This window comes from Xenopus tropicalis, chromosome 2, assembly GCF_000004195.4.
Source record: "Xenopus tropicalis strain Nigerian chromosome 2, UCB_Xtro_10.0, whole genome shotgun sequence".
NCBI lineage: Eukaryota > Metazoa > Chordata > Amphibia > Anura > Pipidae > Xenopus > Xenopus tropicalis.
In genome coordinates, this window is record NC_030678.2 from 90,470,892 (window position 1) to 90,488,594 (window position 17,703).

Sequence of the window (17,703 nt, forward strand, 5' to 3'; positions counted from 1 at the left end):
CGCTGTAAAAGACTCGTTGCAAGTTATCGCAAACGCTTGATTGCAGTTATTGCTGCTAAGGGTGGCCCAACCAGTTATTAGGTTCAGGGGGCAATTACTTTTTCACACAGGGCCATGTAGGTTTGGATTTTTTTTCTCCCTAAATAGTAAAAACCCTAATTTAAAAACTGCATTTTGTGTTTACTTGTGTTATCTTTGACTAATAGTTAAATGTGTTTGATGATCAGAAACATTTTGTGTGACAAACATGCAAAAGAATAAGAAATCAGGAAAATGTGAAAATAGTTTTTCACACCACTGTATATGATAAATTAAACTTTTCGGGGGAAAAAAAACCCATCCCCTGCTGCTGGATACTTTCCTATCTAATCCGGTAGCAGAGGTGGCGGTAGGGGGTCCCTTGATGACACTTGATAGTAAGTGACATCACATGCATGAGCATTGCACCCTGACCTCACTTCCAGTGACATCATTACATGTGTATGGGGTGCTGACTGGTCTGGTACCTAAGGCAGCATTTGAACAAAATACACTCCGGTCATTGGGACAAGGGCTGATGCGCTTCTCGCTCTGGCAGGATTTTTAAACCTGTTGGATCACTGTCAAAATATTCTTCAGACAGGACCATCGAAGGCGCTCATTTAAAGGCCAACAAGCTGCCATCCCAGACCACCTGATGATTTTCTGGGCCCATGAATTGCCACCTTAACTAGCATATATTGTCAATGCCTTTTTTTCAGTAATTAAATGTACCAAAATAATAGGATACACACTAGTGGCTTAAGTAGATGTTACAGGGCCCTACATTAACCTCCTTAAACCTCAGGAACAAGACATTTTTCAGAAACAAATATTAAAACTGGTCATCATTGTTCTCACTGGGCCGTTATACCTCCTGGGCCCCACAGCAGCCGCAGGGTCTGCTTTCCCTACATGCACTGATAGGCACCAATACAGGTGAGGTACCGGAGCATCACTTTATGACTGCAGACAAACGGTGCAGGCGCAATGACGTGTAAGGACAATAGATGGGGATCTCCTGGTTGCTTCTAGCGGCTGGTCCAGCCCACCGCCCACACAGTAACAGTAGCTCGTAGCGGACACCGAGCTGCTCGGTGCAGCCAATCTAGTTGATCGGTACTGAGGGTGTATCGGGGTTCGGGGGATGGAATCATTAGCCTGCGGCCGGCGGCTCCACACTGACAGTCCTTCAGTATAAGGAGCCGCAGACCTGGGTGAGGCTTCTTTGTAAGGCAGCTCCTCCCCATTAGGATCGAAGAGCAGCGTTACATTAAGGAGGTCTCTCCGGATAGCCCTGGATGTCCTGTTAATTGGAAAGCCTCGGCTGTACCTGGATATCTCTTGTCTCTGGACGCCCCTTTCTCTTAAATCTATCGCCTCACTTTCTGGATGTCACAACCTGGATCTGATCGCTCTCTTTGCAGATAATGGCACTGCTTCATCAGCGGTCTCTTTTTTCTGTCTGGATGTGACCTCCTTTTCCCATCTAAACCTTTTAATCTGGATATCTAGCCATTGCATGGACGCATGTCCACAATTTGACAGCCATATAGCAACCGTTTCCTTGGTTATTTCTATCTCTGGCTTTCTCTTGTTTTACTATTCTCAGTCTGTCTCTGGATGTTGTACTGCCCCTAGGCTCCTTATGGTCCTCTGGCTGTTGGTTGTATCCTTCTGTTTTTCCTTGGCTCTTAGTGGATACAGCTTTGTCTCTTGCCTATCTCCCTGGATGAGACATTGTTAATGCCTGCCTCTGGATGTGACGGCCCCCTTGGGTTTGGATGCACCTTATCTTTGGGGATTTGAAATCTCAACCCTTCACACCCCCACAGTTTCAGCCTCCTGTCACAAGGGGGTAAGTGACTAATGCCTGACGCCTTGTGATAATTATCCATATATCATCACATGGCTATGGACCACCTGGGTCTTATAGCCATGAAATCCATCACCTTTATTGGCTTATCATGTCATACATTATGACTGTAAAATGGTTTTTGCTGTTCTTCATATAGCAGTGTCTAGCCACTCTATCCCCCATACTGTTACGGTGTGTGACCCCGATCATGCCATCATGACCATTCTCAATCTCTGTGAACAGTGTCTATGTGACATGAAGGTGAAATCACTGTGTAAATGTTAAATGCCATTGCAAAAATTCAATCTACATTTGTAAAATTGTGACCCAGTGCCAGGTTATACCCTACCATTAATTGTGGTATTCAGTTTCACCTGATTAATATACATATATGACATTAAAACATTTAACACATGCTATTTGTCCATGCATACTCAATACATACTCAGTACTCTGAAGAAACCATTCTGTGTTCACCCACAACATATTGATTAATGTCTAACTTGACTGAACCATTAATCTCCTTACTGGGTAACTACGTTTCAGTACTGCTTCGTACTATACAACTCATTTAAGTACCATTATTTCTTGTCCTCACTATATGGCTTCCCAGTCCCCTGCTCCAAACATCAATATAGCACTGTTTGCTGTCATACTTATCTCACAACTTTCCACTTACTATGTGTAAGTATATATATAACCATACATATATATTGCTAATGTTTGTTGCAAGAAAAGGAGATGTAGGAGATTTGAGATTAAGTCCTGCTAGACCATGCAGGTTGAATACTCCAAATTTCAGCCATGCAACCATATATTTTACATGTGCTGCTCTGCATGACATAGTAACATAGTAGATGAGGTTGTAGAAAGACATATGTCCATCAAGCTCAACTTTTTGGACATAAAGGGGTTTAACTATACGTTTGTAGGGGGTTCCAGAACTGCAGAAGGCCCAGTAAAGCCCTAATTAATGAGCAATTTTAATATATTTTGGTAGAATTGGGCAACTAAGCAATGTTTTGGGGCCCTAAATCAAAATTGCTATGGGGCCCAATAACACCTAAGTACATCATAGTTTGTTTCAGTGACGTACCAATAGAGGAAACAGACCCCTTGGTCGTGGGGGTGCCTGGGGGGTGGTGGTCTGCTTCCTCTATCATTGCTTGTAAATCCCCACTCCCTTCCAGCTCTTTGATAGGAGAGTGGGTACCTAGCGGGAAATTAAAAGGCAGGGATACTCTGCGCCGGGCCCAGGGGTCAGCAAAACACATTACACCTGATTCTATGTGTATTTAAGTGTTTTTCAGAGTATTTCAGTGTATTTAAGGCCTAGTTAAACTACATCATCTCATTGCCATAACTGACCTTTGCATAGAAGCCCATAGCCAGGTAACATATAACTACTTAATCAATACTCTACATTTCTCTTTAGTGCTTATTCTAGTTCCATTTACTGTGCACAAGTCCTCACTTCATTCTTACTGCATCTAATTAACAGCTTGTTACTGATCATCACATCTCCTGCCCAGCACTCTGTTACATATCAGTGCCAAATCATGGCTACCTGCTACATGGGGGGAGGGGGGGGGGGTGAGGAGTACATGGTTTCCACTGGCCCAGATACCCACATTACCTAATGGCAGCAATAAACCCGAGCAGGTGTCAGTGTGGACCATCATAAGTTAGTCATATTGAATACGTAAATGAATTAAAAAACAAAACTGGCAAAAGTGGTTTTCTGGAACAAACAATATTAAGTGCATTCTCATTTGTACCCCACTCCAAGCAAGCATTCCTTGGGCCTAGGTTGCAGTCCTAGAGGTGACCAAAACTGAACAGTCTGGTTAGGAATTTTTGTTCCTTACTACCTGCCCTTCTCTGCATGTAAGGAAATCTGCACTCTGCACTTTGTCTTAATTGTAATTTTCCCCCAGCCACTAAGATTACTGAATTTTATGCCCTGGACACCATAGTCTTCGTCACCTCTTCCCCCCACAATAATGTATTTTTTTCCATTTTCAGAAATAATTTTTCAGTGTTCTCTTATTCATTTTTATTTTCTTCCCTTGCACTGATTTGCATCTCGTTAACCGACTTCTTCTGTGTGTTACACATCACATAGTTTCTTAGTTCACTAATGTAATGCTAACCCTGTTTATTGCATTTATCCCATGATCATCACTTGACAAGGGCTCCCCTTCTCTTTTTCATCTGATCTGCTAGTTTGTGTACATCTAACTCCAGAGGTGGAGCTACCACTGGTGTAGCAGGTGCATGTGCTCTGGGGAGCAATCACATTTATTAGTTTATTCAATGCCAAATGTAAATATATCAGTGAATGGTTTTAGCAAGATTGAGGCCTAAATAAATATCAGCTCCTGTTTCCAGGTTTTTGTACATCAGCTGGGTGTTGTCTCACTCCATTTTCAAATGTCCCCCTTTTATTACCATTAAATACACTTACCTTTTGCTTAGTGCATCTAATCCCTAGCCCACTCCTTTATATCTCACCACCCCCATTCCAAGTTAATTGCCTCCCATCCCCTGCACAGCTTGGTGTATCTCTAATCTAGCTGAGTATTGTACAGCTCATGCCTGCACAGTCTACCATGATCTCTTTGGATCTTATCCTTACCATTAAGAATTTTCCATAACTGTATATCTTATTCCTGAATCAGCTCTGTATATGGTATTCTGTGTTTATCACTGCCAGCTTTAGTGCTAAAACAAAATTTTGGGATAGGAATATTGGATACTGTCATTGATTTTGCTCCCACTTCTACCACACCCACTGCTTTAATACGATATAGATTAAAGTGGTTGTTTGCTTTTAATTTAACTCTCAGCATGTAATAGAATACCATTCTTTAGCAAGCAGATACTGTAGCTGTTGCAATACCAAATTGGAGAGCTGCTGGCAAAACCGAAATTATTCAAATGGCATGAAAAATTAAAAACAGTTTTGGGGAAATTGTTATTAAGGCAAGCTTTGCTTCCCAAAATCTATTGTATGCACCAGAAAAGAGGACCCGGTGCACATGTCCTTGTACATGCTACACAAACATAGACATTGAGGAAAGGTGGGAGGCATGTGAGGAGGTCAGTGACATCTAGGTGATAACAGTTATACAAAAATATAATATTGGAGTCTTATGGCACCCTAGCTGAATCTGCATTCATGTACTGATCAACACTTACCCATAGCTTTCCCCTTAGATAATGTTCCCCTTTACCAACAGAGTTTAACATCCCGTCCAGTTCATGTTGTATTACTTCCTTAATATCCTACACCAGTGCTGTCCAACTGGTGGCCTGCGCCCCCCCCCCCCCCCGTGTGGCCCCCCACCTGTCTGGCTGCTGTGGCTGCTTACCTTTGTGCAAGCTTTAAATGGTATCTGTACTGAGTTTAACTGGCCCCCTGCATTGTTCACACGAAAAAATGATATATCCACAGCACATAGTTTAAGGGTTAGTTCAAATATGGAAATTAGTTTAAAAATAAATACAGATGCCCATCTGGTGCAACCTGCCCCGGACCCTGCACTCAGGTGAAAAAACTTACAGGCAGGGAGAACCCACTTCCAAACAAGAAAGCATTATGCTTACCAAATGGTCCTGTTGACCTGGGTGCTCCTGCCCCGAGTTCGTAGCCAGGGGACAAATCTCGTCACAAAACTTCACACATTGGCAGTGCACTCCAAGTCAGCATAAAAATCTGCAATAATTAATACTAAAATCGTTCAACCTTTATTTGCACATCTAAAAAACACAGCTTGTCCTATGCTGCCTGTGTTTGCCATACTATGCCTGCCCTATGCTGCCTGTGTGCGCCATACTCTGCCTGCTCTACCCTGCCTGTGTGCCATACTCTGCATGCCCTACGATGCCTGTGTGTGCCATACTCTGCCTGCCCTATGCTGCACGTGTGTGCCATACTATGCCTGCCATATGCTGCCTGTGTGTGCCATACTATGCCTGCCCTATGCTACCTACAGGCCCGGATTTGTGGCGAGGCCACAAAGGCCCGGGCCTAGGGTGGCACAATCTTAGGGGCAGCATGCCGCCCCGCTGCAGTGAAACTTTGAAGTTTTGCTTCCGTACGGAGCAATGGGGACTTCTCCCCACTGCTCCGTATGGGAGTTTAACCGTGCACGATCGCGGGGGGGGGGGGCTGGGTGCAGAATCAGGGCGGCCTCGGGGCGCCCAGTTTACAAATCCGGCACTGGCTACCTGTGTGTGCCGTACTCTGCCTGTCTTATGCTGCCTGTGTGTTCCATTCTATGCCTGCCCTATGCTATCTGTGTGTGCCATACTCTGCCTGCCCTACCCTGCCTGTGTGCCATACTCTGCCTGCCTTATGATGCCTGTGTGTGACATACTCTGCCTGCCCTACCCTGCCTGTGTGTGCCATATTCTGCCTGCCCTACCCTGCCTGTATGTGCCATACTCTGCCTGCCCTATGCTGCCTGTGTGTGCCATACTCTGCCTGCCCTATGCTGCCTGTGTGTGCCATACTCTGCCTGCCCTACCCTGCCAGTATGTGCCATACTCTGCCTGCCCTATGCTGCCTGTGTGTTCCATACTCTGCCTGCCCTATGCTGCCTGTGGAAAGTGAACCTGGCAGGGGTTTGTTCAAGGAGTTTGGTAGCATTTGGAAATAGTCATTATATGGTCTCCAAGCTGTGTAATTATATGCTGGGGTTTTTTGTGCCACCCACAGGGGAGGTATATGGATTTAAGGGTGTTTCTTAATATGACATAATAAACTTATTTCACAGATGGATGAAGGGGGATATCCCTGCAGTGAGCACCATTTGGGTTTTTGCTGTGCTACAACCATGTGGGTATGGCTCTTGTGATAACATGGGTGTGGTTTAAATAAGGGGAGTAGTCAAAACTGGCTTCCATTATCGGCCCTCCACCTTGTAGGCTAGAAAAATTCCAGCCTTTGGTACCACAGAAGTTGGACATCACTGCCTTACACTACTTACTCTGTGGCTAAATCCACAATCAGTGCATCTTATCTCTGCAGCTTTTGTTGATTAATAGATGTAACATTAATATGTCTCATCTCAAGCTCTATGCCTGGCAACCACAACTTGAATACCTAAGTACATAGTATCCTGCTTTATATCATACCATTACCGTTTGTTCTGATCTTCCACTCACAGCAATTTCTCTTGGGACCCCTTGCTTCTTCTTCCTTCCCTTCACTTCAGCATAATATTGACATTGTCTTTAGTTATTTGTACAGTTTATTTCAATATGTCTGCCTTCAAACTTTATAGAAACTGATTTATGCTTGCTTTTATTCAGCCTTTCTGACCCACTTCCTTCTGTACCTATTCCAGGTATCACTGCTGTGTTTTCTGTTGTGATTTACACCCAGACAACTTTTCTCAATAATAAATTACAGCTTTTTTACAGTAATAATATATTCTGATATAGTCTTCCTGCCAAGGGATTGCATATGACAGTTTGGAAATAGTAACTATAAGGGTAATTTATTATTGCAAGTGCAATTTGCAAATTGCCATTTGGATGTAATTCACCATGGCGTTTCACCCAGATGCAAACTTTTTCACAGACACATGGGAACTGCACTTGCTACAAATGCACCTGCCGCATCAAAATGAATGCAATTCCACCTGTTTTAGGGAAGTTAATTTGTAATTGCGGCACGTTCGATGCTCTAAGTTAAAATGACATTAGCATGTGTCTCTTTGGTTGCAAGAGTGTTGTGCCTGTTAATGCAACCTGCTGTAAAAATCCTAGAATTATAGCCAACTTTACTTTGGTAGTTGCTCCAGGGTTTCTCAGTGTCAACAGTCACACTTGTGCACGATTCAGTAGAAGGGGCAGGATTGACACAATGGTGTTTAGCACAACTATACAGAAGTGTAAGGAGATTGGTTTTATACAAGTACTGTATTTGTGAATTGCACAAATATGTGCAACAAATGTGTCCATTTTAGCAAGACCACATATGTGGTTGTGTTTATAAATAAGACCTCATATGATAGTATGTTACAGAGATACATTATTCTTCCTCCTTTTTAAGATCCAGTCTTTTATATATCCATAGAGTGATTTCTACCATCACACTGAAACATGTCATCATCAGATGAAGAGACCCTCAGTGAGAGGTCATACCGCAGTGAAAGGTCATGTCGCAGCGAGAGGTCTGGAAGTTTGTCCCCTTGCCCACCAGGGGACACTCTCCCTTGGAATTTACCTCGCCATGAGCAAAAGAAGAGGAAGTGCAAGGACTCTGTGCTGGATCCTGCGGAAAGGGCAGTGGTCAGAGTGGCTGGTAAGAAAATGACTCATTGTATGATGACTGTCTATAACCTACTCTGGATAAATAATTACAGTCACAGTCCTTTACATTGCATATTCTATTCTGTATTGCATTTATATTCCACTATGCACTCCTATTTACCACAATTTGCAAATTAATTCCGCAATGCACCTCTGATTTAAAGTGAATATTAAAATCTCTGTTGAACCCGAATCTAAAAGTGCAGACAACTTATATGTCATATTCAAACTCACTGAACCACTCCCACAAATTATATACCTACATTTTATTCTGTTAAGTAGGGATGCACAGAATCCAGGATTTGGTTTAGGAATTCAACCAAATCCAAACCTTTTTCAGCAGGATTCAGATTCGGACGATTCCAAGTGCCTGGCCAAACCAAATCCTAAATGTCATGTAACTTTAGTACCACATTAAAGGATATTTCAAAATCTTATAGCACAGGGCTTTTTCCCCCAATTCTGAACGCTAATTTACACACACAAATTAGTTTGTGTATGTTAAAGAGAGAGTTCATGCTTTAACGATTCGAGATTTACCAGGATCCCAAAAATAAGGATTTGGTGTACCCCTGCTATCAAGGGGACAGCTTTAGGGATAAAAGTGTTAAAGTGCATACATAGCCATATTTGAGTGTACATTTATGGGTGTTCACTTTAGACAGGACAATATAAAATATTGTTTGTAGATCATATGGTGTTCTTACATCAATCTGCATTAATGCAACAATATATCCAGGTAGACATGCTGCTGTTCATGTCCCATCTTATAATCACAGATGATGTAATCATGCTGCACCCTGGGCGAGGTTACATGAGGGTGTTTATACTAAAGAGTGACTGGCTCAGTAATGAGTTCCTACATGTGAGCCAGAAAATCACATGAAATTCATTACAGAACAATGGGATTACAACCGCCCACACTTGAGGGGTGGGCAGGAATATGTGTTATACATTTACATCGCTTTGAAAAAATGTCAGTACCTGTATACACTTGAATAAATGTGCACGTTTGTCATAAAAGGAGCTACTCAGCCTAATGCAGACCTTTTAACGGGGCTGTTTCCAATTCCTGATATTGCATACCTGGAAAAGGTGGGTCTGTGATTCCAGTGAGAGGCATGTTCCCTGTACTACACTGTGCAAGCTCATGGGATGTTTTGCACCAACCCAAGTTGGACACTTTTTATATTTAAGCTCATATAAATATGAGCAGTCTGTTCAATGTTAATATTAATAAGCTGTACATTGTTAAGATGGTTAAACAAGTAGAGTTTATATAGGCAAGAATTATGTCAATACTTTTGTTTGTTTAAGATCTGAATGTATACGGAACAGTTCAGTCATTTCTGTTTGATGCTATACTGAGACTGATTCTGCATTATCTGTTTCCATGGTAACACAGGCTAAGCAGCCATTCTTTTGATTACCATGGTTACAGAGCTCTCCTCGTGGATTTATAATGGGGGAAGGGGTCTGTGGCTCTCCCCACCTATTTGCCTTTGTTCTAGGGCTGCCAGCCAAGTGCATACTCAGTGTACTTCTCTTGTGCTTGTCTCCTGATGTCCGCCCAAATTGTGTCCAAGGAAACCTTATCCCTTAATCCAAAGGGTGAATAATGTATGCTGAGCATTCCACAGCTCTAAACTCTTCGCAGGCTGTTTGTTCACAGTCTTGGAGCTCTTTGGTGTTCATTTATCATTCAGACCACCCAGTTTGCGTGCCAACCTGTCCTTTTATCATGGGGTTCTACTTTTCTGAAGTTGTAATTAAACATTTTTGTCAGCTACAGTTCTACATTATGTTTTGTGTATGCAACTTAGAGAAGTGTTTAGCATGGCTACTGTCTACAACAAACTTTTTTATGAAGTAAGTTAAACACATTATGCCTGTTTATTGTATTAGGTGAAAATGTCACAAAGGAGAAAATGGCACAAAGTTTGCCCAAGTGCACTTACCCATAGCAGCCAACAAAATGTTTGCTTTTAAACAGGTGACCAGAAAATGCTGCCTGTTGGTTGGTTGTTTTAGAGTAGGTGATTATACTTGGGCAAAACATTTCACCTTACATTTTAAACCCCACTAAATAGCTAAAAAAGGAAGATAAAATCAAACCCGCCATCCAAATAAAATTGGTGTAGATATGTTTTCATGAACCATGCCAGTTTTAGCTTCTATATTTAAATCATCAGAATGGAAAATGGTGTAGATGTGTGTTCATGGAAAGGTACACTAAACATTCTAATTTCTAAATATTGTATGTATAGGATCTATAATGCAGAAACCTGATATCTAGGAAACTCCAATGGGAAGGTCCTATGGGAAGGTTGTTTTAATTTTTAGCAAATAATCTGCATGATAATTTGTTGGCAAACCCATCATGTGGGTTATATTTAATGTATACATGTCTTTTTTTAGACTTAAGTTATGGTGATCCAAATTACTGAAAAACCCTTATCCGGAAAACTCCAGGTCCCATGTGTTCCTGATAATAGATACCATACCTGTATAACTTTGAAAAGAAAATTGATTAGTGTACTTTAAGGTTTGTACCATGTTTCATTAAAACACATTACATCATTTTCATTTTGATAGCTTTGATTCAGCAGCTAAACCTGGCATTTTAAACACTTAGTTTGTAATTTATATACGGATTTTAACACCAGTGCAATAAGGATTTGACCATCAATGCAAATAGACAGTGACCTGACACTAACCCCCATGTGAATTAAATAGCACAGTGTTTTTCTAGGTGAAGTAACTGATATCAACCAATAAAATGTTTGCTTTTAAACTAGGGACCTTTTAAAGTTCAATTCAGGAAAATTCTAACTGGAACCAGTGGAGAACCTAGAAGCTCATGTGTCTTCTGTATTTATTATTACCTCTTAGTTTATTAGTTTATGGGGTAAGGAAAGGTCAGGTTTTATTTAGAGGTAAATAAATGTACATATTATATTATGTAACAGTATGTATTCCTTATAATACACATTATAATACACTGTAGGTATGCTGCTAATTAGGTTTAATATTGGGGGCAGGTTTTCTGTTTTAATGGATTTACATGTGTAAACAATAGCAGGCAATCTATATCCCTGTATGTACAAAGTTCTTGATACAGTTCAGCTGGGTGTCATTCACCTCTTTTTCTAAACAAAGACAACAATGTCATTGAGAGAGACAGACTAAAAGCACAGTAGGAACAATATCATAGTAGAAGTGTAATAAGCACATCTGTTTTTTTTACACTAAATCACTCTTGTGTTTTCCACCAATAATATCAGCACTTCATTTTGCACACCTGCACACCCTTCATAAATGAATCTTCCCTCCATTGCCTTGCCCACAAATGCATGAAGAGAATTGTGTTTCCAGTATAGGAATCTGTGGTTATTAGCATCGGATGATAAATAAAGGCAGGTCAACATCATTTTATTACAATAGAAGTACTGTTATCCCTTCCTAAAACAACAGCTCTTTGGACTTTGGGGATCCCCATGCCTGCCAAAAACAGCCTCAGATTTATGGCAAGGTTGGCATGAACAAGTTTATCATTCATTACAGTCATGTAGCTGTGACTAAAGTGAGAATTATAGGGGCTTACTTAGAACATAGATGGCATACCAACTGCTCAATAGCAGTCATCCACAGAGGACATGATGGGAGGCACAAAATGGGCAGCAGCATTTATGCAATTTGTATCAAGATAGCTAGCAATGAGAAAGTTGCTCTGACATTTTATAATACAAGACTACTCATATATCCTAATCCACACACCATAGTCAGATATTTGATAATTTACTCTATTGACCACAACCAGAAATGTTCTATGTGCAATTTGCATTAATTCAAATCAGTTTTGGGGGGTAAAATTTGGCCAAAACATGGTTATACGTAAAAAGCATTTATCTATACATTAAACACAATTGTTTTTGATGTTGTTACAACACATGGAGCTACTTAGTAGCAGCTACTTTTCACAGCTACTAAACCCCAGAAAATACCCTGCCATAGACAATACTGGCAATTGCCTCTGCAAAAACACATGTAGAGACAATTATCAGTAAATGATCAGCATTGTCTATTTTAGTAGCCATGACAAGTTGCTGCTACTAGTAGCTCTGTGTGTCTTCACCCTTTTAGGTTGGGGATAAGTAGTTATGACTGTGGTATGTAGCCCCATAAAAAGATACATACTGTCCCATGACAGTAGTAGCTCCTTGTGCCTGCACCCTTAACTGAGGCACAGGCACCTTTTATATTGTCTCTTTTGGCAGCTTAATTAGTATCTGAAGCTTCAACTTAATTTCTCCCGATGGCCACTAGATGTCACCCCCATTCCGCCAGCCTCCACCACAGATGTAGTGCCTTTGGTGGCCGCAGGGTGTCCACCTTTCCCTCAGCCTGTCTGTACTACCCTCTCGCCATGCTGGGTGTCCCTTTCGGTCTAGCCGCACGGGGCGGGGACAGGAGCCGGAAGTTGGATCCAGAGACACCGGACTGACCGGCGGGCACCGGGCATACTGCGGGCATATCGGGCACCATGTCCGGGTACATCCCGGGGCAACTCCCGGCGGATCGGAGTCAGGAGAATGAGTTTGTACGCGCGTATGAGGGAGTGCTGGAACGATACAAAGGTACCGAGAGGGATGTCGGGGTGTTCTCTGGGAAATTATTCGAATGGTTGGGGTCCTGCTGGGTTTACCTTAGTGGGCACCTGGCATGGCAGAGTGAGTGGGAGGGCTGGGCAAGCCCTGTCATACTTTGTTTTTTTGTGGAATGCGCCGAGTCACTCAGTGCGGCATCCCTAGTCATGTCCCATAGGCTTTGGGTCTCCGCTCTGCTCCCCGGAACAGGGGCTGCTGGGGCAGGTGAGCCTCTCTAGGGACTTGGGCAAGTGGCTATACGGAACTGCCGCTTCGGAGATAGGGACTGACTAGTTCTGTCCCCTCTGTCATACGGGCAGGTGACTGTCACACTGCGGTGTAGCAAGGGGCAAGTTAGTCTCTGGGAAAGTACGTAATAACCCAATGTGCCAGTCTGTGCCAGTGGGAGATGGATAGGTAACATGCAACCGTGGGAGACTGCTCTTTCCCTGACAGAACAGTAATTGTAGGGAGCTCAGTGACACTTCCTTACTGCCGTGCAGAATAGCCTGGCTTTTGGTGGAGTTTGGGGGCCGTCATCTCGGCCTTGGCCTTGCACATACTATGACCCCAGCAGTTCTACTGAGGAAGTAATATCCATATATTTACCTCTTTACTGTGCAGTTAGCAGAAAAGCTTCTTTAGTAGGAGTTGGTGAGGTCAGGGTTAGTAGGGTAAGGTGGTCACTGACAGTGTTACACAGCAATGTTCCCTCTAAACACTTATGCACACAGCATTTTGAGGACAGTGCCTACAACAAATTGTGGTGTGCAGAAAGAATTTTGTGAAAAAACACAACATTTTACATGTATTCTGACCTGAGCATATAGGTTTTTTTAAAATGTGCACACAGAAATTTTTTTGTGCACCTAGCCAAAAAGGAATTAGAGGGAACATTCTTGCCCAACTGTTGCCCCTTATATTGTTATTACAGTACAACTCTCAGCACTCATGAACATTGGCTGTTGTAGTTTAACACAGCTGAAGGGCCATAGGAATGCCAAGAGCCCTACCACCACTAAAGATGGTCTTGGTTTAACAAATGCTATATGTTATATATGAGAGTTATAGCTTATAATTTTTTCTTTATTAAAAAACCAAAGGTACATCAGGCATATTGGTTTGCATTGTGTCTGGTATACAGGCCTAATGAGAGCATTATAGTTACATTATAGTTCTCACAAAGCAAGAGCAAAGTGCAGAATTAATATGTCCTTTCCCTATTGATAACCTTTTTATGTTCTTTCCCTATAAATAACTTTGGCATCGAACAACATTTTTTTACATTAAGGTAGGTAAAATTGCAGCTAGGTGGCAACCCTAGTTGTGTTGTCATACACAAAGTGTACCTGAAAGTGAAACCACTGAAAGATAGGTGTTAGTTTCAGCACTTTCTTGTGTCCATGTTCCGTCTTTTGCACCTTGCGCTTTTTTCAACAAAGCCAAGGTAAACTGCAATTTGCTGCAGTTGGCAAGTATAGAGAAGTTTGTACTGATGCACATACCTTTACAGCATTTAGGTGGACACAGTTTTGCGCTTTGCACTGCACCTATTGGTAGTACATGAACCCTTTATGTCTTTACTACTGTGCATCAGGCAAAGGCAGACAACCCTGCAGTGTTTCAGCAAGGGGAGCCAGTTCACCTTTATGTGCATCCATATTGATGGACTTTCCAAGAGTGTAACAGAAACAGGTGACTGTTCTACCAAAACAGGACAGATTTGCTCATCACTAGTCCTGATTTATAGTGGCCAGAAATGTGTCATTGTATAGTTTAATAGTTATATATAAAAGAGAGTTTTTTTGTAGGTTATAGTTTGAAATATATATAGAAGTAGAGTATAACATGGGATAACTATTGAGGCAGGGCTGTTTCTAGCAACAAGTTATAAATACTAAGCTGGTGTGCAAGCATTCATTAATGATACCAGTTTTGCTGCAGTACGCTGTGCATGGCTTACTCATACTTTTGATCAGGTAATAAAAAAAGGGATAGGTAATGGTAGAAGGGAAGGCACTAACCGAAATGATGAAGGCTATCATACTTGTGTGGTAAATGGTTTGGAATGTTCCAGGAAAAGCATTTCTTTGGAGTCAGGCTGTTGACTTTTGTTATGAGTTAAAAACTGCATTGTTTGTGTGGACATCTATGGAAATTATTGGTGTATGTAAAGGAAAACATTTACAATCAGTCACAGTGGTGAGAGGAGATATAGTTTTATAACTGGTCCCTAAAATAATGTGTTAATACTGATAAGGAATAGAGTCCCACCTGGGTTTTAAAGACTCATTCCCCAATAAGATATACATATAAATAAGATATAATGAAAATATGTCCTAAGGTTGTGATAATTGGGGGAATAAAAGCTGGCAATGTGTCGCATCCTGCAGGTTATCTGCCCAAGTGTGGGGCCCTCTAATGGGGCTACCTGACCGATATCTGCCCTAAGATCGGGCAAACAGGTTTAAAAATTCCATTGAGGCAAGAAGTGCATCTGCTTGTTGATGTCTTCCTTGCCTCGAGAGAATCAATTGCCCTAGGTTCACTCTGGTGAAATGTCTAGAGATATCAGCAACGTGCTTTACAGAGTGGGAGAGACTTTTATAAGGCAGCAGTCAGAAAGTAGCTTTAGGGTGTAACCCAGGTGTGTCTACAACAGAAGAATGCCATAGATCTGAGGCTGTTATGATGAGAAGGATTATAAAATATGTGTACTGTATATTTGTCACCCTTAGATTTCCAGTTGACAGGAGCTTTGGGGTGTGCCAGGGGTGTACATGCAGACATGTACAATTATAGGTGACTAAAAGTAATTGTTACCATAACAGTTGTGTATGACTGTGTGCTTATGAGCCTGCCTAGTAGATAGAAAGAAGCCACATATACTATAACTGACTGACAGGCAAGCTCTTACATGGATACATATATGTGTATATATATATATATATATATATATATATATATATATTTAGTGTTCGAAACGCTGGATTAATAAAGATTTTTTGTTTAAAGTCCCTGTGTGTGCGGTACTCTGTTCTTCATTTACATAAACTTTTGGCTAGCATCTGGGGCAGTTGATTGTTTGTAGGGGGTGCTCCTTTTGTTTCTTTTTTTTATATATATATATATATATATATATATATATATTTATACGGTAGAACCCCCATTTTAAGTTTTTCAGGGAACAGAAAAACATTGTGAAAATCCGGGAAAATGTAAAATCAGGGAGGTTTATTATGTGTTATATATTAGTGAGACCACAAAACAATGGTGTAAAATGCAGGAAAACTCAAGATGTAAAATTGAGGTTTTACTGTATATATATATATATATATATATATATATATATATAATTCTTATTTATTTGGAGGCTTATTTTTAAAAGGACAGTGCTACGTACATTACTCAAAATTTAAAATGATGTATAGTGTTCAGATTATCCTACTTTCACAAGACTAGATGTGTCTGTCTGGAACATTGGAACCCAAAAGTGAAGGAGTGCTCTGCTCCAGGGTAGACGCTGCACGAAGAGCCAGGTGTGGCTCAGATACTTCCTTCCTACATCTCTAAGGATGCAGGGAGTGTCTGATGACTCCATAGCAGGAGCATACTGAATAAAGTTTGATTCAAAATCTGAGAATTAGTCACCATGATGTACCAGACTTGTCACAAGGAAGAAGTTTTAGCCAGCCACTTATCTAGCTTGATGATGTTGGGTATCCGTGGGAACTTTGACACTCCTGATTTCAGGCCTCTGTTATTGTTACAAGGACTGTGGACCACATTAGGCCCTTCAGAAGAAATGCACTGAATGCTAACAAGGGAGTTTTTTTTTATCCTTTTGAGCCAAGCCTCTTCAACCTATAGATCTCCAGCTGTTTTTAAACTACTTATTGCATGCCAACAGCAGTGGCTGCTTAGGGATATTGGGAGAGCTGTAGGTTCAAGAGCACTTATGACTTTACTCTCATTTATTGCTTCACAATTTTTCACCTAACAAAAACATAAAGACCATTGTCCTGATAGAGTCTCGGGTCAATCCTGAAATGTTGACACAGTAAACTTATATCAAGGGCATGCCTTGGAATTTGTATCTGCATTAGATGATTACAGAGTTATACATTATGATGATACAAGTTGGTATAAGCAAGTTACATTATTATCTAAGAATCCCAAGGCAACTTGCTTGTATATATTCTACATTTTGTTGCATATGTATGTAGTATGTGCTAAAATACTGATGCAGATTGCAAAAGATGTAATCCAGTATTGTGTTGTATTTTTTAGCACCACAAATGCATGGAGTGCTTTACAAGGTGTAAACACAAACAGAAAGAATAAAAAGTACTATGAGTTTTTATGAGTTGAAATTAGGTCCTTAATCTGAAGATTTTACAGTCTAAGCATGCTGACAAAGCACTGAAAAATTACTCTAAGCAAATGCGTAAGAATATGCCAGCAACTAAGACATATTGCTGCGTGTAAAAAGTTATACATGCGACAATATCCATTCTTTGGCATTGCAAGGTATTTTCAGAAGCTTACCCACTGGAGAGGCAATTTATCAAACACAAACAGCCTTCTCTGTCATTGTCCTTAATAGTGAAAACTTTTTGAACTTTTTGTTTGCATATAGAAAAAAGATAGAATAAAATAAAAAGAATAATGTACCTTATTATATAATCACAACTATATTTTTTGTATATGTTTAACTTAGTATCTCTGAAGGGTAAGGGGGCATACCCTGGATACGGAATTTCTTTTTATCTACTGGAACATACTTGGATTTTGTACTGGTGGAAACACAGTTGATGGCATTTATGATTGTGAAATAATTTACATTATGGGAAGGCA

The 17,703-nt window shown here is 41.0% G+C and overlaps 1 protein-coding gene across 21 annotated transcripts in view; it reads left to right on the forward strand.

The window, feature by feature from the left end:
* Positions 1 to 1,289: 1,289 nt before the first annotated feature.
* macf1 (microtubule actin crosslinking factor 1) overlaps positions 1,290 to 17,703 on the forward strand; it is a 183,641-nt gene continuing 167,227 nt past the window's right edge. For 20 of the 21 annotated variants that reach the window (XM_002940018.5, XM_031896938.1, XM_031896935.1 and 17 more), the window contains exons 1-2: positions 1,290 to 1,876; positions 7,965 to 8,192. In XM_002940018.5, the coding sequence (XP_002940064.3) occupies positions 7,991 to 8,192 (202 nt within the window). In that variant the 5' untranslated portion in view covers positions 1,290 to 1,876; positions 7,965 to 7,990. Of the gene's footprint in view, positions 1,877 to 7,964; positions 8,193 to 12,645; positions 12,838 to 17,703 lie in introns of those variants that run through there. The other variant, XM_012957427.3, reaches the window with a different exon arrangement.